This window comes from Grammomys surdaster, unplaced genomic scaffold (genome assembly GCF_004785775.1).
Source record: "Grammomys surdaster isolate TR1022 unplaced genomic scaffold, NIH_TR_1.0 125769, whole genome shotgun sequence".
In the NCBI taxonomy this organism is placed as follows: Eukaryota; Metazoa; Chordata; class Mammalia; order Rodentia; family Muridae; genus Grammomys; species Grammomys surdaster.
In genome coordinates, this window is record NW_021620600.1 from 1,309,925 (window position 1) to 1,330,943 (window position 21,019).

Sequence of the window (21,019 nt, forward strand, 5' to 3'; positions counted from 1 at the left end):
CTCTCTCTCTCTCTCTCTCTCTCTCTCTCTCTCTCTCTCTCTCTCTCGCCTTGTTCAGACTGCCAAGAACAGGGGGCAACAGACATGACCTGTGACCTGCTGGCCTTGTCCTCTTGCCCAATTCTGTTGTCCCCAGATGAGGAGTTGATAAGTGGCTTCCTGGTCACATCCAGATCCATAAATATTTGCCCTTGCTGACGTGCTTCTGCACACCTCTGTCCTTTCTGTCATGGACCATTGTGGTAGCCCCCTTGCCAGCCTTTAATCCCAGCACTCGAGAGGCAGAGGCAGGCAGATCTCTGAGTTCGAGGTCAGCCTGGTCTACAGAGCTAGTTCCAGGACAGCCAGGACTACACAGAGAAACCCTGTCTTGAACCTCACCCCCAAAAATACAACAACAAAAAAATTATTGGGATGGAGCGATGTCTCAGTGGTTAAAAACACTGGGTATTCTTTCAGAGGACCCAGGTTCAATTCCCAGCACCCACGTGGCAGCTCACAGCTGTCTGTAACTCCAGTTCAGTCAAAATGTTCCAGACAGAGGGAGACAGATCTCTCTGAGTTCTAAGTTCCAGGACAGCCAGGACTACATAGAGAGACCTTCTCTTAAAAACAAACAAATAAAAACAACAACAACCACCCAGACAACGGGGTGCAAACCCAGGATCAGAACTGTGAGAGGCATGGCAAGAGAAGGTTCCTGAGCGCAGGCTTGCTGAACTTCCAGTTGGAATTCCTGCCAGGCAATGTATCTCTCCCATTTTACAGATCAGGAACCTGAAGCTTCGAAGTGATGTCACCTCATGGGACCCATGGCCCACAGTGTTAGAGACAGTCGTTCTAGCCTTGTCTAAGTATGACTTTCAGTCTTGGCTGGCTCACCGAGGAAGGCAGAGGGGGACACAGTGCCATTGCTGCGTGCCACCATGACGCTGATGCCTGTCTCTACAAAAGGGACGGAGAAGTCCACGATCTCTGACCGCTCCTCATTGATGGTGAGAGAGCCGATGGCCATGTCCGCACGCTGATAGAACACCTGGGGTGGATCGAGGAGTTGGCAAGGGGAGCAGCTCAGAGGACAGAGGCCAGCGCTGGGCAAAGCCTGGCCCTGGGAGACTGTGATGGTGTGGGAGACAGGCTAGGTCTGGTTGATGAGTGAGGAGGGGAACAGAGGAGTAAGGGAAGTAAGGGAGAGAGAGAGCAGAAGCAGGAGCAGAAGAGGTCTCCTCTATCCCGTCCACTGTCCCAACATCACTTGCTTAAGGTCTAGGGATCCAGACTTCCTGCCCCGCCCCCTTCTAGGAGTTCCACCCTCCAAAACCCCTTCCTATGAGTTCTTCCCCCTAGTCCCGCCCCTCCCGAGGAGATCCACCCACCTAGCCCTTCTCTCCATTGTCCTCCAACGTCCCTTCTTCTGACCGCCTCCCATAAACTGGCAATTCTCTTGGCCCTGCCCCAAGCATCCTGGTCTTACCCCCGAAGGTGTCCTCGGCCTGTGACCCCACACCTCACACAACGCCCTTACCAAGCCCGCAGTCTCCTTTGACCACGCCCCCTGTTCCAGGACGCCCTCCTCTTGGCCTATATCCTCAAGATTCCCCTCCCACAGGTTTTGTACTCCCGCCTGTCTTACCTCACCAATCATGCCATTCCAGACGCCATCGATCTTCTTGCCATGCTTGCCGTTGGTGACCAGGTAGAGGTCATAGCTGAAACCGATGGTGTGCGCCAGCCTCTTCAGAATGTCAATGCAGAAACCCTTGCAGCATCTCTTCTCCGGGCGGGGAGCGTCAGGCGGAGGGCTGCGGGGAGCGACCAGGCTTGGAGAGGTTGGGGACCACTGTTAGGCTCTCCCATGAGGTTAGGGACAAGCAGCTGCTAAAACTATGGATAGCGCTTTCTTGGGAGATGAAGATTAAGAATTTCTTGGCTTCCCCCAGGTCACCCAGCTGGAGGGCTGAGGGGCTGTGCTTCTGGGGAAAGAAAGAGGATTCTGAGGCTGAACTGGGCGAATGCGGGGCTGTCACCTGTGGGTACGGTTGAGCTGGCTCCGGCAGGGGACCGAGTCTCTGATGCAAGTTCCGCTGATGGGATCTGCAGGCTCCACAATGACAAAGGGTCTCTCCTCCAGCGTGGCCACAGTGAGGTGCTGTGTGTCATCTACTGGCTGCAGGAAGCGGCCATAGCGGGACCACAGAGGGTACTTGAGGCGGAGGGTCTGCTGTTCCCAGCTGCCCACCTTGGCAAAAACAAAACAAAACAAAAAAACCAAAACCAAACAAACAAAACAGTCATACTGCCATGCTTCCTGGGAGCATTCCAGGGTGTCCTGGTCTTCTTTCCCCTCCCTCAAACCAAGGATTATGTGTCCCACTTTCTTCCAGAACCCAGATACCTTGCTCCTTCCTCCTTCAGACCAGAACCTGTGCCTTCAGTTATGACTTTCCATAGCATGTTGGAGCCCAGACCTGTCTCTCCTCCCTCAGACACCGGGGTCCAGCCCTCCAGCCCTTCTCCCTTAGACCCAGGGGTCCAGGTACTCTCCCACAGATAACTGGGGTCAGTTGGCCACTCACCACTTCCCATGTCCTGTCTCTGGTGAGGGAGATGACCACCAGTGACGGGTTTACCAGAAAGCCATCCTCATTGAAGGAGTAGTCTCGGCTGTCCCAGGTGATGTTCATGAAGTACCTGGCCGGGAGAAAGGGAGGGCCACATGAGGACCTGGGTTGGGTCCCTTGGTTGCTGAGGGCTGAGTATCTTTTCTATTGACCATCCCCAGTCTTCACAAGTTCCCCCCTTAGTTGCCAGAACCCTTAGGACCAGGTCCCATGCTCTCAGCTTGGTGTTAATACCTCAGTCATTGTACGCTCTGGTTTTGCCTCTTTCTAAGACCCACTACTTGTGGGACAGGTGTCATGCCACCAGGCCTTTAAAGGTCTGGGCTGTACCTAAAAAACCCTGTCTCTCTTCTAGACCAGTTTCGATAAGCTGAAAACAACTCATCTGTTCCCCTGGGATGAAGCTCCCCGGGAAACTCTGGATTCCTATTACCTTCATTATACTAGAGTACAAGCCTCTCCTCACACCATCTCTCCAGCCAGATGCTCCCTCTGTCCCTCCAACCAGTCTGCAAGCTCCATTCTTCTTTCCCCACCTCTCTTCCACTGGCTACAGTCCTCCTAGACCCTCCCCTGGCCTCCTGCCTGGCTTTCCAGTCTGTATATCAACCTAGAGGAGTCTCTTCGCCTAGAGCTGACTTCTTGTCTGCCTCCCACTCCCAGAATGCCAGAACAGAGTCTGAGCTGTACAACCATGCACACAGGCCAAGCTTGGTCACGCCCACCTTCCTGGCCTTGTCACCTCAGCCCCGCATCTGGTCTGTGCTATGGAGGCCCTGTGTTTGCCTATGGTTTTGTTTTTTTGTTTTCAAATCCTTGAGTCTTTCTGTATGCTTTAATCATGCCTGGAATGAATGTTCTCATGTCTGGTGAATTTCCTGAGCACACTTAGATTGAAGCTAGCCCGAAGGCCCTGCCTGCATCCCCCTTGGTCTACTCCCACCCACAGAGATGGTAGAAACCCTGTGGCTCCAAGGCCTTGCTCTACCTTCTTCACTCAGATCTTCCAGTACTCAGCTTCATCTATGTACACTGATTTTAAAGAAGTGTGTGTGTGTGTGTGTGTGTGTGTGTGTGTGCACCCATGTGTGCAGGGGCCCATGGAGGCCAGAAGAGAATGCTGAGTTATATGTGTGTGTGTGTGTATGTGTTTGTGGTTGTGAGCTACCCAATATGGCAATATGGGTGTTGGAAACCCAGCCTGGGCCCTCTGCAAGAACAGCAAGTGCTCCTAACTGCTGAGCCATGTCTCCAGTTCCTCCCCTTTCTACATTAGTTTAGCCTCTAAGTGTTACCTACCTGGTGTCACCTAACCCCTTGAGCTTTTCTCGTCTTACATCCCCCACTTTATTTTCATCTTGGAGGCTGCCACCTGTGGACAGCTCTTTCTTTTTTGGCCTGTTCATTGCTTGTTCCCCTCCTTCACTCTCCCTCATTAGACTGTCAGCTCTGTGGGGGCAGGGAATTTATTTAATTTTTTTTTTCAGTTTTTTGATTCAAGGTCTCATTATATAGCTTTGGCTAGCCTGGAACTCACTATGTAGACCAGGCTGGTCTTGAACTCATAGAGTTCTGTCTGAGTGCTGGGATTAGAGGAATATACTACCACACCAAACTAGGATTCTTTTGTGCCTAGAGCAGTGCTTGGCACATAGATTCTCAGTAACGGGTTTTTCAGTGGCTCATCCTTAGGTCTCAGTTTTGGATCCTGTCCTCCAGGAAACCTTCCTGACACTGTTGACACTGTAGTTTACCCCCCAGTTACACAGCCCGCATTGAGGGGCTGATTGCCACCAACCCGTCTTCCCTTGGGGTGCTCTTTTTACAGTGAGACCTGTAGAATCTAAAATTATGAGGAAGGAGAAAGTATGGACTAAGATCTGAACAGTGCTGGGGAGAGCGAGCCTGAGGGGAGGGAGACTAGAGTCAGAAAGACAAAATCGGGAGATGAAAGAGTCGAGAGCCGGCACTTGGCCTCAATTTCTGGAGTCTGTTCAGTGCATGTTTATCTTTCCAATGAAGCCTCTTTCTCCTGGGAAAATTTAAACGAGACTGCTTTTTTGCAACCAGAAACTGTCCTGGTTGGGCAGAATTCCTCCCCCATCTTCTCCAAGGCTGCTGCTCTCTCCATTACTGCGAGCTTCACACTGTGTGGCCATTATTCCCATCCCTGTATGTCACCTCTTTAGGTTCCTGCATTCTTTGAAGAAATCTGTGGTCTTATTCATCCCTGTGTTCCCAGGGCCCAGCGTGAGCCCTAGTTCCTAGCAGGCGCTCGGTATTTATGAACGCAGGATGCTTTTCTCACCCTCTTGTTCTGGGGGCCTGATGCTATCAGTTGTCCCCACTGACTTAGGTCCTCTTCTGCACCCACCTCCTCCCAGACTGATTCCTTCTGCTGTGGTCACTGTGTGCACAGTGTCCCCACTCCCAAAGCTTTACGAGACAGAGATGCTGTGACACTCAGTTTCCTTCCAACATCACAGGGTGTAAGCTGGACCCATGGTCACAATAAGGGTGACAGCCTCCTTGGCAGCCCATCCAGGCCACATGCAGGGATGGTACTAAAATAGTCAGCACAGCACAGAGCGGGAACCTACCCAATCAGTGAAGATGTTAACTAACCAAAAAGGATGTGCCCTGTACAACCAGTATGTCAGTCCCGGCCATGCGACAACGCTTTTACTTATGGGAGTCCTGTGCCCTCCGCATCATTTAAAGGTGCTCTCTGCTACAGCTTTCCCCCTTCCCTGGGCTCACTCTGCCATGCCTACAACCCCGCTTCTACTGTGCAGAGTAGGGAAACACGGAATTACTACATGGATCCCCAGTTTCCTGACAGCCAGGACTGCCAGACTCATCTCTGGGGTGTTTTGTGACAGAGGAACAAATTTCTGCCTTGCATTGGCTGCTCAATCATTGGGTCTTGTTATCACTGAGACTCACCTCATGGTGATTTATTTTATCCAGCCTAAGATGCTATTAATTGTCACTGGTTTTTTACTTACAAAACAAACAAGCAAACAAACCCCAAATCTCTGTCAATTAAAAGATGGTAACTGACCAGTTATAGGATATATTTTGACTTCAAAAAATATATATATATGTACATATATATGTAATATTTTTGTCTTAGATATTTTATCCCTGTCTCCTGCCTACCTCTGCAGATTGCTGCTGGGATAGCAAGTCTGTGCTGCCACAATGAACTAAAATTACAAATTTTTGTTTTGCGTTGCTTTATTTGTTTGAAACAGGGTCTCATGCAGCCCAGGCTGGCCTCCAACTTGCTATGTATACAAGGACGACCCTGAACAACTGAGTTCTGCCTCTACTCCTAGAGGGCCTGTCACCACCATGCTCAGCCTTAAGTTTACAGATCCTGAAGTCATGAAATAATGACAAAATCTGTATATTAGGTGCTTTCCAAATTACCTGGCTGAACCCCAGAAAGGAGACTCAGTTGCACCCGTTTACAGAAAAGGAAATCAGAACCTGGATGAGCTCCATCCCAGCTCACTGATGAGCTAGCACGCCAAGTTTCCCCGCCGTTCACCTGTGCAGACTCTCCCCGCGGTGGGTGCGATTCTGGGCGCGGCAATCATGACCCAGCTCAGGCAGGAAGCCATAGTCTCGCAGCAGGGCCTGGGCACCTCTGGCCACCACCGCCACACCAGCAGCCACTCGACGTGCCAAGTCATCACGCCAGCCAGCAGACCGCACTGCAAACAGCCCTGCAGGCAGTGGGGCACCTCCTGGCAGAAGAAGGGGCTCCCCAGGGACCCCGGAGCCCCCGCCTCCAGCCAGCTGGGGTCCCACCATGAACCAGACGTAGCCAGGCCCAGTGAGGCCGGCCTCTTCTGCCGCCCGGAAAACAGGCTCTGCCTCCTCGCGGGCACAGAAGAGCAGGCGGATCTGGGCACTGACACTACGGAGCTGTGCGCCCAGGACGGCCTCACCGGCCCCGGGGTCCAGTGTCAGCGCTCCTCGATGCTCCCAGCCCACCAGGCTGCCATCAGTCAGCACCTCGATGTATGACAAGAAGGCCCGATGGCCTGGGGCACGCGTGGTCACTGCCACAAAGGATGTCCAGTCGTACTCCTCCAGCACCTCAAAAATGACCTGCAGCTGTTGCTCTGTGGAGGAGCCAAGCTGCAGGAAGGTGGAGCCCTTCTCCTGTGGGAACAGGGAGGACCAGTGAGCGGACCATAGTTGCCTAAGCCAGTGCCACCACACCTTACACTACGGCTGCTCACCAGGCCTGGCTCCTTTTCCTTCTGAGCCACTGGCTTCCTCTGGGTCATGTTTAGCCACATAACTGAGTTCTTTCAGGTTCACCTAAAAAAAACTCACCCTGAACCTTATTCTCCTGTCTGAGGGCAGCTGTAGAGACCCAGAAGACCTAGGGCCTCACAGTCTCTGGCAGGATGTTGCCTGTTCTGCTCAGCATGTACAAGAAGTCCAGTCAGGACTTCCTATTTGGATTTTTTTTTTCAAAACAGGGCTTCTCTGTGTAGTCCTGGCTGTCCTGGAACTCACTATGTAGACCAGGCTGGCCTCAAACTCAGAAATCCGCCTGCCTCTGCCTCCCAAGTGCTGGAATTAAAGGTGTGTGTCACCACTGCCTTGCCCCTATTTGGATTTTATATGAATGAGAAACTTATGGGGTGAGCTGCTGAGGTTTGAGGGTTTTATCTGGTGACAGCATGTGATATCACCACCATGAATTCATCCCATGTCTTCCCAGCATTTACTGATGTACAGTTGCAAAGAGCAAGACTACAACTCCCAGCATGCAGTGGAGTGACGGCCCTTTAATTTCCCTCCTGAGCTCATGTCCCCCATTTCTGCCTCTATTACTGGCCTCTGCTCCTCAGTCAGAACCAAATATAAATAAATATAAGAGTGTTTTAATGAATTTCTCTTTCCTTTTCTGTGCCCTCTCTGTCACTTAGATCCATGGGCTTAAATATTGTCTCCAGCACTGTCCAGCATGGTGGCCACTAGCCATGTGTAGCTATTCAAATTAAAGTTAAATAAGACTGAAGAAATATATATATGGTCCTCAGCTGCACCATGCAAGTGCTCAACAGCCACCTGCGGCTTTGCAGCTGCCTGCTGGATGAAGCAGGTACTGGCCATTTTCTTCACGGCAGGTGTTCAGTGGACTGTGCCCAAGGCTCTTATCCTTGGTTACAACCGGTTGCTTCTGTGAGCTTCAGACAAACCAATTCCACAAGTCTCCATCCCCGACCCAGGATTTCCACAAGTATCTAGGAACCAGCATGTCAAAAGCAATTTCCTGACTCTCTTTAATTCCTTCTCTACAGCAGAACCAGCCAAACTCCCCCCTGCCTCCCTCCCTGCCTCCCTCCCTCCCTCTAAGATCTCATATATCATTAAATAAATCAGAAGATGACTCTGAACTTCTACTTCTCTTGTTCCCTCCGGAGTGCTGGGTTTACAGGTATGCACTGCACCACTACACCAGTTTACATGGAGGTGGGGCCTGGGACCTTACCATGCTAGGCAAGTACAGCCCTGGCCCATCCTTTTCTGTTTCCCTGTACTTACATGCAAACCACCTCCAAGACCTCCTAGCTGTGTGCTCTAACCTGATCTTAGTGACTGTCTTTCCGATGGCCCCGTCCGCACCCCCCTCCGCCCCATGCTCGCCGTCACGGTTGCCTGTGCCTAGACATCTGCAGCTCTCTGGCACTTCTGTATCCCCGTTCATGTCTTTTCATTTGTTCTCCAAACAGCAACCAAAGGGATCATTTCAGAATATTAACTGGAACACATAACTTCTCAACTGAAAACCTTCCAATGACTCTACTGTAGAATCAAACTCCAAGCGCGGGGCCCTGCACGCACCAAGCCTCAGTGCCCGTCTGAGCTCCTCTGCATCTTCAGCTTCTCGTCGGCTGCAGCCACTCTGCCTCACTGTTTTCATACATAATGCTTCTTCTAAGCTTCGCCCTTAACAGTTGTCCCTCCTGGGGACACACTCCTCAGCTCCTTCATGCCTAGCTCGCCCTTATCATCCTTCAGGGCCTGTGCAGACACCACCTCCTCTGGAGACCTCTCTTGATTACCATAGGGAGCCTTAGCCTCAGTCATTCTTGCTTTCCCTTCGGGCAGATTTCACGATCTGTTGCTTAGTTTGTTTCCTTCATTAGAGATCAAGTTCCACACCGGGCCTCCCCCAACTCAGTTGTATAATCCTGAACCTAACTAAACAGACCCCAGGCCTCACAAGCCTTCCTGCAACTACATGCAAACAGCAATCAGATTCTCTCCTTTGGCATAGGCCAGTGGTTTAGTGCTGGATACAAGACAGCTGTCCTGAAAAGAGGGGACTTCCCAGCATGCAGTGGAGACTCCCAGAAGACCTCATCCCTCAGCAGGGATGGTTATGAAGGGTCTAGGCCTTGGCATTCATTGTAGCACAGCTGGAGCAGCAAGGAGAACACTTTCTTCCACACAAGGGCACTGAAGGAACTATATGTGTCCCTGAAGGTGACAGACTGCACACAGAGTGGATGGCAATGTTCATTGGGGGCACAGTCACCAGCAATGGAAGCACAAGGGACCATGTATGCCAGCGTTCTATGGAGGTAGCAGCCAGGCCTACAAATCTGTCTACAAATCTAGCTAATAACAAAGAAGCCAGAGCGAGGTGTTTCCCAGAATGTTTTGGACAGACCTGAGGGCCCTGGGATGCAATGGTACTCTGGGAACAAGGCCACAGGCCTTCCTAGCTGGCAACTGGCTAGATCAGGTTCCATCCACCCAGGCAGCTCCATCCTTCTCTCACTTCCAGGTCTCACTTGCTGCACATGTAGTGGACCCCTTCTCACGTGTCATCTTTCTAAGTTTGTAAATTAGGCCTAGTCCATGTCTCTTCTTTGGTACCAAAAACCTACCACAACCCACTGTCCCTACCCAAGCCTCTGGAGGCAGGCCTCTCTCCAGGCTACCACCAGGCCAGTCTCTCCTGACTCCACTTCAGGTTTCTGGTTTTCTCTGGGTTCAAGATCCTCAGTTCCATACCTTTACAGTTTGACAAGCTCATTCTCAAACCCCACTCCAAGGGCCTACTTCCTCTCTCAGCAAAGTCCTTTCATCACATTGCTTGGAATGGGTCTACCCTCCGTCTTCTCCACTGGATCCCTCCCTTTCTCCTTCCTTGAGTATTAGCTGGGTCCTTGGGCTGGGCCTGCCTTTCATCAGTCCACCTGTCAGAATGCATGGCTCTGCTCTCATTCCTAGACCTCTAGGCTCCAGGCCTCCAGCTGACTGCCCACCGTGCCCGTGCCCTCCTTCAGTACCTAAATAACTTCTCCCATGGTTCCTGTCTCTACCTTTCTGGACACAGCTTCTTTACTAGACTTCCCTCTTTCTGAACCCCATTCCTTTCCAACTGACTCTTCCCCTCATTGGTTCAGGATCCATAACTCTAGTTTCTGACACTGTCATCACTCATTAAAATCTATCTCTTCTGCCATTGGTTTTTCCTCACTCCTCACTGTAACCCACCTCCTTCCTGATTACTGATCTATCTGACACTTGTAGGTGACCCCTGAAAGGTGCTGTGAACCCTATAGAGCACATCTCTTCAACTCAAGACTCCTCACTATACAGACTTGACTCTTAACCACCAACCTGGAAACCGACCAACGGACGGCTCCACCCCCTAGTTACTGTCTCCGCCCTTATAAACATCCCCAACCTCGATAAAACCCGCCCCCAAGTTATCATAGGTCCCGCCTCTCAGAGTCTTTCCCTTCAGCCTACGCAGGCACTGCCCCTCGACGAACCTCCTGCCCCAAGTCAATCAATCAAACGTCCGATCCCTGACCGCGAGCAGGCCCCTCCCCGAGCCGCAAGGCCCCGCCCCGAGCCGCAAGGCCCCGCCCCGAGGCCGGCCCGCCCCCCGCGGTCGCGCGCACCTTGGGTGTGAGCACGAGCGCGGCGCCGCCGTGCACGGCCACGATGGGCAGCGAGGTCTGTGCCGACAGGAAGTCGAGAATGGGCGCGACGGCGGGCGCGCGCGAGTCGTCCTCGAACACCACGCCGTGCACGCGCAGCCCCGACAGCAGGTCGCAGAGCTGCAGCACAAGGCTGCGAGGGTCGGAGCCGTTGAGCACCAGCGCCACGGGCCGTACGTCCAGGCCCGGGCTGCGCACTGCCGCCGCCACGGCCGGGCCCAAGCGCGCCGCCTCGGCCGCGTAAGCCGGGCCCGAGAAGACCAGAGCCACGTTGAGCGGCCGCGCCCCGCCCGTGCCCCCGCCGGCCGCGCCCGGCCCCGGGACCTCCTCCGGGAACGGGCTGGCGCACGCCAGCGCCAACAGCAGCAGCATCTTAGCGGGGCCCCGAGGGCCGCGGGGGCCACCGGCGCCGCGCATCGCCTGCGGGCCCCGCCGGGCGGCCTCTGCGTGGACGGGAGGCGAGGGCAGAGCCCGAGGGGAGACACAGGAGAGACGGGGCGAGAGGGGAAGGTTGGGTGATGGAGAGAGGGAGGGGCCGACACAGAGGGAGACAGAGATGAGGGACAGAGATAAGGCAGAGCGAGACACAGAGAGGAGACAGAGATCGAGAAACAGAGATAGGGAAGGTGACAGAGACAGTGAGACCCAGATAGTGAGGGAGACGCAGAGTCAGGATGAGAGGGGAAAGTTGGGTGAGAGAAGGAGCGGCGGCAGAAGCAGAGAGAGAAACAAATGAAGAGCAAGAGACAGGAAGAAATGGAGAGACAGAGAGCGAAAGAGGCAGGAGAGAGACACACACAGACCAGAGACAAGAAGAGACAGCGGGAAAGGCAGTGGAGGGAGTGGAAGGGAAAGGATGGAATCCAAATAGAGGGAGGGGTAGGGGATGAGATGGAGGAACGGAATGTGGGAACCAGAAGGCACAAAGGCAGGAGGGGGTGAGTAATGGGGTCAGGGAAGATACAGAGGTGAGGGGTGGGGAGAGAAGGCAGGCACGGAATGGACAGTGATCGTACAGATGGGAAAGAGACCCAGAGGTGGGACAAAAACCAGGAACAGAACCAGAGTGAGAGCATAGGAGAGGGGGACAGCGAGAGATGGTCACGGAGAGGGGAAAAGAGTGAAGGGAGAGGGAAGGCAGGGCTCACAGGACACAGACCCAGAAGAGGGAGCACGGCGGAGGATGGTAGTGAGGCAAGGAGAGATGCAGAGAAATACAGGGAGGCAGAGAGATGAGAAAGTTGCGGGGTATAGAAGGCAAGGCAGGGACCCACAGCCACCCAGAGTCAGGCACACACCAACCTCAGGAAGAAGGAGATGGAGAAAGACAAGCAGAGCAAACAGAATACAGAGAAGACAGAAATAGCGAGGCAAGGCAAAGGCCCAGACCCCCACCCGGGAGGTGCCCAGCACACATGAAAGCAAGGCAGAGCCAGGTGGCAGAGGGAATGAAAAGAAAAGGGCGAAAGTAAGGGGGAAACGGGAGAGGGAAAGGGGCCAGGTGTATGGGGGAGAGAGAGGGGAGAAATTAGTTGGGTATCCAAGGAGAGAAAATACCCACCACCCCAAGCCATTCTTAGCCCCCTCCTCCTGTCCCTGCCCCCTCATTTTCATTCTTGATGAAACTGAGTCACAGGCCAGTCTTGGGGTTGGGGGGCACAGCTGTGGAGAACTGGGGGGGGGTGTCCCTGGCTTCCAGCCCAGAGCAATTTAGTAAATTAAAGGAAGAAGAGTGTTGCCTCCGGTGGCCCCTGTTGAATACTAGCTGCCTGGGGTGGGTGGGCTAGGATCCCAAGTTCCTGGGTACTGGGTCTGAGGAGGAGGCCCTGGGGGCCTGATCTCTGCCCCCATAAAGCTCCAAGGGCCTGCACTGGGGGCTTCCTGAACGGGCCAGGGTCCAGATACAGAGGGTTCTTTCTGGCTGTCAGTCTCCTGTCTGGTTGCCATGGTAGCACAGGCCGGTCCACTCTAGACAGCAAGGGTTGGGGTAAAGGCCCACACCCCCTACCCTGACTGGAAACCTCATCTTTCAAATCAGCATTCCACCTTTCTGGAGGTCCTGGGACCCTGTCTCCCCAGGGAAGGGGATGTCTCCTCCTACAGGCCATACCCCCGCCTCTCCCTCGTCTCCATGCCTTTCCTTCCCAAGCAGCTGGCTCAGTCCCTGCTCAGAATAGCCCCCTTTTCTCCCCAAAATAACGCACAGCTGTGGCCTGGCCCCCGCGGGGTTAATACTGGCTCTCTCCCTTCCTGATGGCTGCTCAGCTGTCAGCCCCTCCTTCACTTCTCAGACCCTAGCCTCTGTTTTTTGGGGGTCCAAGGTCCTTGTCACTCTGAGGCCTAGGAGGGGAGCCTGAGCCCCACCCCTGTCGGGAGGCAGTGTTTTCACATAAAGGGTTCTTGAGGGCAACCTTTCTACCCAGCCCTTGTAACCCATTATCAGTCCTCTGAAAGCAAAGTCCCCAGAGCTCACGTCAGGGTTGGCAAAGTCCATGCCGACCTCCACCTTGTGAGTTTAGCCTTCTATTTCCATCCTACAGGGGCCTAAGAAGCACCCCCAGCCTGCTCTGTCAGGAGTGCTTGCCCTCCCTAAATTTCTGACTGAACTTGACCTGGTAGGTACCCCACCTCACCCAGCACTGCAGCCACTCATCTTTCTCAGGGCCCAAGCATCCTGGCCTCATCCTGTCCCAACTCCTAGGAGTCTTGGTTCCTGTCTTGTTCTCCTTTAAGGAGCCCCCCCTTTTGCCTCAGACCCCATCAGTCCCAACATCCTTGCAGTTCACTAGCTCTAACTTCCCAGTTGTTCCCTCATATCTTGTCCACGGTATAAGGAGGAAGGGGATCTCTGTGTCTCCATTGCCCCCAATCCATCATGGGAATGAGAAGAAGCTTCGATCAACAGCTCCCCCTCATTGTGCTATAGGAGCTTCCTGTCTCCCCACTACACACACACACACACACACACACACACACACACACGTCCCCATCCCAATATCCCAATCCTGGAAGGGCATTCCAGAACCTTGAGGAAGGGGTGGCTGCTTGGGGCTGGGTGCCGGTCACTGGACGCCCTCAAGGTCCTTGGCAGGGGTATTAATAGCAGACTCATAGTTCTGAGGTGGGAGGGGAAAGGGAGAGGAGAGAGGGATAGCCAGGCATGAGGAGACTGATGCAGGGAGGGGTATAGAGAAGGTGAGGTGGAGAGACTGACAGAGGTGGGATTCAGCTATGCGCAGCTGGGGACAGGGTAACATGTCAGAAGAATAGGAGGCTTGGGTGGTTTTAAGGTGTAGAAACCCAGGAAAGGGGCAGTGAGAGAGAGCGCGCGCAAGCAGATGGAAGACAGTCCCTGAGGGACAAGGGGACAGAGACATTTGGTTTGCTTGCAAACCCCTTCCCTCCTCGAGGTCCCTGGCCAACTTTTCCTGCCCTAGATTGGAGGGGGCCATATCCCCACCCCCACCCCTGCATCCCCTGCCCCGGCCTTACCTTTTCATGACCCTGTTCTTTGGGGGAAATTGCTGGGGGGCCAGGACCGGAACCAATGTCCAGAGACCCAAAAATTCCGTCGAGTGTTGGGGAGCTGGTTGGGGGCCAGGCCCAGGGCGGCAGCGGAGGCAGCAGCAGCAGCAGCGGCGGCGCAGGCGGCAGTGGCGGGGACCTTTTGCCTGTCCCGGCTGTGTCCCTCCTCTTCTTGATCCTGCCCTGCCCTGTACCCCAAGGTTGCGGCCACCAGACTAGACAAGGACGAGGCTACACATGTTGCGCTGGAAGTTGGGCCCCGGACATTGCGGAGGCTGTTGGGGTGTCCTCTTGTGGCCTGACCCCATGGGGATCCCCCTCCACCCACCTGGGGTGCCCCCCTTTGCCAGCTTCAGTCCGGGCTCCTCCCCTGGCTGGCATGTCCCATTACCTCTCCCTAGCTTATTGGCACCCCCTTTGTGCTCTCAGCACCCCTCCCTTGTCTCTGTCTGTCTGTCTGGGTCACCTCTGAAGCCAGTGGCTCGTGTGTATGTTTTATAAGGAGCGTGAGGCTGCCTATCAGGAGAACTGTTTGCCCATTCCCTGCCTGGCCACCTCCAGACCCCCCCTTTAGTGCCCCTACTCTCAAGCTCAGGCAGAAACACACATGCAGATGCTCACACACACAATCTCACTTCCCCGGGATTCCCCCTCAACACCCCCGGAGCTTGATGAGGGAGACACACACACACACACACACACACACACACACACACACACGCTTGCGCAGGGCCCCAACATGGGCGTGTTGTCGCTGCTCTCAGTGGCTGTTTGGACAGACAGGAGGACACAGGCATCCGGGGACACACAGAGACTCGGCTGGATGCAGGCAGGAGGCACAGAACCCAGGTGCACATCATCCATCCAGGTTTGGGGGCTCAGGGAACCGATTGGGGGTCCGAGAGGTGCAGGCAGGAGGCTCAGGGTCGGTCCAGACAGACAGACCCCTCCTCCCTCAGCTACCGCCGCTGCAGCCCTTACAGACACACCCCCCCCACCAGCCAGCCTGACACCAAGACACACATCCTCACCTAGCAGACGGCTGTAGCACGAGAGACCCCTGTGGGCCAGGCGGACCCACCCAGGCTGATACCCCTCAACAGGGCGCTGCTGGCCGAGGAGGCTGCGGGCGCAGGCGGAGGGTGGCTGGTGGCAACGGCAGCGGCCGCGGCTTGCAGGAGCCAGAGCGGGAGGGACTCGCACACTCGCTGTTCTCGCACACTCACTCAGAATGCGATTAACATTCAGTCCCCGTCCCTCCCTGCCAGGAGACCCACAGCCCTCCCCCATCCGCCTTGGCTTCCCTAGGGACCCCTCCTCCCATTAGATCTGAGGGAGGGGGCCAGCCCTTACCCCATTTTGAAGCCTCTGTTTTCCTCATGGGACATGGGACTGAGGGGCTGCAATGAAATGGGAGGAAGCAGAGGTAGATAGACAAGGACACCGCCTGGTACAGACAGTTTGAGACCTAGAGAGAGGGCTTAGGTCACTGCCACTTGCCCCCGTCTCTCTTCTGCACTTCAACATCTGCCATATTAAGACCCGTTCTGTGAATTTTATGGCCTCAGAGGCAGGATGCATGCTGACTATCTTGGAACCAGGAGTCTAGACTCCAAGTCCCTTATCCCTTGGACCCAGATGTCCAGATGCCAGCCCATCTCCTTCGTATCCAAGGGACTAGACCCTAGTTCTTTCCCCCTAGACTGATGGGGCTGGACCCCAGTCCTCCTACCGCAGACTGCAGCCCTCCCCTTAAACCCACAGGGCTAGGCTCCCAGTTCCCTCCTCCCTCAGATCCAGATGTCCATGCCCAGCCCTTCTCTCTCAGGCCTGGAGTCCAGATTCTGGCACTATTCTCTGTGACCTAGGGGTTTAGATCCCAGCTATCCTTTCTCCAAACCAAGGGTCCAGATTCTCCCTGGAATCCAAGCTTTGGATCTCCTGTTTCAGATTTGGGGTCCAATGCCTGGCCCTGTTCTCTCAGAACCAGGGTTCTAGATAACAGACCATAGGTCCCCCCTTTAGTCCTTCTCTCTCATACTGGGGGCCAGATTTTGAGCAAGTTCTTCACTGAGGGACCACTTGATCAGGACTAGTCTCTCACAACCGTAAGTACTCTATTCCCTGGAGGAAAACTGCCTTCGTTGTCACAGGCACAGCAATCTTAAACCACAACCCTACCTTTGAGGTCTCTGAGGTCCCATGAAGTCACCTGCCCATCTTGCCTCTGTTAGGACAGTCCTTAGTATCTGTAACATGGGAGGAGTGTGCTTCAGGATTACTGCATCCCTGAGAATGGAAGCTGAGGTGGGAGAAGAGGCGGGCAAGGAAAAGGGAGAATATGAATGTGTAGGCCTGTGGCAATCGTATAGACTTCTGCTCTCATGCCCACTTCTGGAACCCTGCTTCTCATTCCCTAAGATGTGGGAGGACACAGGGCATACTGACAGTTTCTGAAAGAATCAGGACCTGACATTTTGGGTCTTAGAAGGATGGGGTTATGGTTATGGGTGTAGATTCCCAGGTCAGAATGTTGAGCAATAAAGTGATTGTCAGGGTTAGGATTGCAGAGGCAAAGACTGGATCTGGATCTCCAGGTGTGTGGCAGTGGGGCCTGGGTCTTCTCACTGGATTGGGACTAGAGATCACAGACAAAGCCAGAAGTCTACCCTCTTAATCTCCAGGATTGTTGTTGTTACTCTTAGTATTAATAACCTGCGCAGGAATAGGCTGTTACTGTGGAGGCCTGGACCTGGAACTGGGGGTCGCTCTGCTTCATCCTCCCAGTACTAAGATTACAGCCTGCACCATCACCCAAGGCAGCACTAGGATCTTTAGATTCAGAACTAAAACTCGAGGATTCCTGCTTAAGAATCGGAGGTTAGGGGACTCTTTACAGTTTCTTACTAAAGAGAAGGCACCTGGGAATGACGGACCCGAAAGACCCTTCCATCAGTTAGTAGAAGGCTGAGGAAAGCTTATTGGGTACGACTCTGCAAGGCAGATGGAAGGCGCCAGAGGGCGCCAGAGAGTCAACCCGCCCTTGGGGTGGTGCTCCAGCCCAGGCTCCTCCCTTCCCACCCCGGCCCTCCTCCCTTTTCTCCCAGCCAGCTTTACCATCAGCTCCGGCCTCGGCTCACTTTCCAGAGCCCCTTCCCCGGAGCTGAGCTACCGAAGGGCTTCTCTCCCGCCCTCAACCCAGCAGCACCGCAGCTCCGGGGCAGCCCGGCCAGCCAGCTTTCTCCCAGATCAGCCCTGCCCGAGTCCCCCAGTCATGAACCTCTTTCGATTCCTGGGAGACCTCTCCCACCTCCTAGCTATCATCTTGTTACTGCTCAAAATCTGGAAGTCCCGATCGTGTGCGGGTGAGAGCCCCCCCCCCGCGGAGAGGGGGCGGGAGCGGGCCGCCCTGGGGCACCGGGAAGGCTGGAGCTCCGCAGGTCCGAGTCCTCCCGGACTGCCTGCTGGGGATCGCTCTTGTAGTTCTAGGGTCACCAGGGTGTCAGCCCCTTTCCCTAGACTAAGGGGTACACATAGTTTGGTGGGGGTGGCTTCGGGCGCTCAGTTCAACCTTCTGCAGCACCCTTTGGGACAGCTATGGGTGTTCCGGGACTGGGAACCAGGAGCCATGGCAGGCGGGGAGGTGGCTGGGAGTTGGTGACGTGGACTGTGGAAGGCCAGGAAGGGAGCGGGAGGAAGGTGACCGACTGGGAGGTTGAAGTCAGGAAGGGCTCTCCCTGGGTCCCAATGTAGGTCCAGACTGTCAGGGGAACCTGAAGGAGACAGAAGTACCGATGAGGCCTAGCCTGGGATGGAGCCTCGGTCTGTAGTATTTTTGGGGCCGGCTGCCCCCTGGCTGTGGATGGTGGGAAAGGGCCGTGCACAGGCTTAAAGGCCTTTGGGGATCGCTGTGTTCTAGAGCTCCAGCCGGCTGGCCCAGGCGCTGCATGTTAGTTTATTGCCCAAGTAGCCCACCTCCAGCTCCCCCCACCCTGCCCCTCATTCTCTGTCTCAACCAGGCATTTCAGGGAAGAGCCAAGTCCTGTTTGCCGTGGTGTTCACTGCCCGATATCTGGACCTGTTCACCAACTACATTTCACTCTACAACACTTGCATGAAGGTAGAGTTGCAGTCAGCCCCCCCCACCCCACCCCCCGTGGCCAGGGATCAGGGAAGAGTACTAAAGAGGCCTAGACATATGGTCTGAGGGAGGTGGGCTGGAAACATGATTTCTCACTCATGACCTGAGGCCCTGCCTGTGAGCTGAGGTGCCCCGTACCTTCCTATCGTAGGTGGTCTACATAGCTTGTTCCTTTGCCACGGTGTGGATGATCTACAGCAAGTTCAAAGCCACTTACGATGGGAACCACGACACTTTCCGAGTGGAGTTCCTCGTTGTTCCTACTGCTGTTTTGGCATTCCTGGTCAACCATGACTTCACCCCTCTGGAGGTAGGTTTCTGCTGGGACTGTGTAGTGGTTGGGCAGGGGCAGAGTGTCTGACAGCAGGCCCTGTCAGGTGTCTTCCTCATTCAGGAGCTACATGCTCGGTCTAGGTTCAAGGTGGCAGATGTTGTGAACACAGGCACAGCACTGCATAGCATGTTCTGCTCTGAGCAGTTAATGTACGCTGGCCAGCTGAGTTCCTATAAAGTGTCACCCCATTTTCAGATGAGGAAATGGATCCTTAAGTCGTCTGAATGTCCGAGGGTGCCTAGTCCTGTAAGAACCGGGCTGCTGAGGGTTAGTCTAGGCCTTGTGTGTGTGAGGCCAGTGCTTGGCCCTCAAGCCACTGTCAATCATTGTTTTTTTTTTTTTTTTTGAGATAGGGGCTGGCCTAGAATTTACAATCCTCTTGCTTCATTGCCTGGATTATAGCTGTATGTCACTGCCCCTGATTGGGAGCTCTGATTTCTACTATAATGACTTCAGCCTGTGACTTGTCTTTTCTTTGCCTCAGTTTCCCCATTGTAAGATGGCTCATGAGAGGGTTACTGAGCTCAGGGTTTCCTGTTAGGTGTGTACAGAGACTCTGGAGCTGAGGTACAGGGATTGGAAGGTTGCTTCTTCAACCAGGTGATGGTGGGGCTGTGGACCAGTGGACACTTGGGTTTTTTGTAAAATGGGGAAATGAGAGGCTGGGGGAATGACTCAGACAATAAAGGCTGACAGCAGGTAAAAGGACAAGATGCAGTCAGTCTGTACCTCTTAGCATCCTTCTGTAAGGTGCAGGATGGAGCTGAGGTCCTCTGTACCACTGAGCACTCCAGCCCACTCAGCTGTGATGGGACGTTAGTGTGTTTAAGATGGGAAAGGACCAGTCAGCATTTGTTGAGGGACTGGCTAGTCCGTGTATGGTCTGTCCACCTCCAGGTGGTAGATGTTTTGATTTTTAACCCTTTGGTGTTTTGGTTGGGTCTATATGTGTTCAGCTCATGGACTGGCGGGAATCATCAGCTGGAAGTCCTTCCCTTTGCAGCCCGTTCCTGTCTTACAGGAGCCAGCCCTGGGGGGTCAGATAGGCTGAGGTTTTCAACAGAAGCTGAAATTTGGGAGTCCTGAAAGAAGCTTCTGTTTTCAACAGAAGCTGAAATTTGGGACAAGATCTAGCTTTAAAGTTTTAGCCATATATTCAAGATATATTTCTTTCTTTTTCCTTCTCTCTTATTTTTAAGTCTCCACAGAGATTGTCAAAAATTACTGGTGCAAATTGCCATGGTGGGATATTGGGAAAAAATTTTTTTTTTCTTTTTTGATGTCTTTGAGATGAGATTTCTCTGTAGCTCTGGATGCTCTGTAGACCAGACCAGGCTTGCTTCAAGCTCTAGAGATCTGCCTGCCTCTGTCTCCTGAATTTGAGTGCTGGGATTAAAGGCGTGTCCCACCAGGGGAAACGTTTTCAATTAGCAATAATTGCACCTTGGATAAACTTCATTGGCTATGATATTGCTACTGTGAAAAGCTCCAAATGTATTGGGAAAAGCACTGTGCAGGCTAAAGTCAACACTGGCCCACAGGCCCGCAGAAGTACCAGAGGGAGGGTGGCTGTCGTAGTGGGAGCCCAGCTAGACCCTGACTGCAAATCCGCCACTACCACCGCGCGGCACGGGCATTACCTCAATGGTTGATTTATTCCCTATCACAGCCGAGTCGGGGTTACTCAACTCATTTTCCTGGTTGGGAGACTGACTGAGGTGGGATGGGCAGAGAGGGTGACTGTCTTCTGAGTCTATGCTAGTAAACAGTACACTCTAAGAGGGGAAAAAATTTTTTAAGACAAGATTTTGCTGTGTAGGCCAGAATGACCATCAGTTTAAACTAAAACTCTTGCTTCAGCCTCCCAAGAGCTGGGATTACAAGCCTGTCTCCCATAGCTCTCAGGGTGCCTGTGTTTAATCTGGGGTGGAAGCAGGTAGATCTCAGTGAGTTCCCAGCCAGGCCAAGAATATATAGTGAGACCCTGCCCCCACATGAATGAGTGAATTAATAATCATACAAATAATGAAACAAAATAAAGTTGAGATTCGGGGCTAGAGGCAGCTCAGCAGGTAAGAGTATTCCCTGTTCTTGTAGAATTTGGCCCCTAGGACCTGACTCGGATCAGGCATTCACAGCTACATATCACTTTAGGTCCAGGGGGTCCTGTGCTGTTTTTCTGTCCTCCACAGGTACCCACTGTCTATGTGGCATTCACTTGTATAGACATACAGACATACACATAAATAAAAGTAAAAACAGATCCTAAAAAATTCCTGTGTCTGGAGAGAAATGATTAAGGTCATATCCGAAGCATGTGGCTTAGCTTGTAACACACACACACACACACACACACACACATACTTGGTCCCAGTCATCTATGTCTGAAGCATGTGGCTTAGCTTGT

At 53.6% G+C, this 21,019-nt stretch overlaps 2 protein-coding genes across 2 annotated transcripts in view; one reads left to right on the forward strand and one right to left on the reverse strand.

Annotated features, from left to right (window-relative positions):
- The window catches only part of Grin2d (glutamate ionotropic receptor NMDA type subunit 2D), a 35,424-nt gene extending 20,609 nt beyond the window's left edge, over positions 1 to 14,815 (reverse strand). The window contains exons 1-7 of the mRNA XM_028788895.1: positions 14,105 to 14,815; positions 10,574 to 11,055; positions 6,178 to 6,797; positions 2,577 to 2,691; positions 2,028 to 2,239; positions 1,634 to 1,802; positions 883 to 1,036 (exon numbers count right to left, since the gene is read on the reverse strand). Coding sequence (XP_028644728.1) covers positions 883 to 1,036; positions 1,634 to 1,802; positions 2,028 to 2,239; positions 2,577 to 2,691; positions 6,178 to 6,797; positions 10,574 to 11,029 — 1,726 coding nt within the window. The 5' untranslated portion in view covers positions 11,030 to 11,055; positions 14,105 to 14,815. The remainder of the gene's footprint in view (positions 1 to 882; positions 1,037 to 1,633; positions 1,803 to 2,027; positions 2,240 to 2,576; positions 2,692 to 6,177; positions 6,798 to 10,573; positions 11,056 to 14,104) is intronic.
- A 2,386-nt stretch (positions 14,816 to 17,201) lies between these two features.
- The window catches only part of Kdelr1 (KDEL endoplasmic reticulum protein retention receptor 1), an 11,842-nt gene continuing 8,024 nt past the window's right edge, over positions 17,202 to 21,019 (forward strand). The window contains exons 1-3 of the mRNA XM_028788889.1: positions 17,202 to 17,502; positions 18,157 to 18,257; positions 18,430 to 18,588. Of these exons, the coding sequence (XP_028644722.1) occupies positions 17,412 to 17,502; positions 18,157 to 18,257; positions 18,430 to 18,588 (351 nt within the window). The 5' untranslated portion in view covers positions 17,202 to 17,411. The remainder of the gene's footprint in view (positions 17,503 to 18,156; positions 18,258 to 18,429; positions 18,589 to 21,019) is intronic.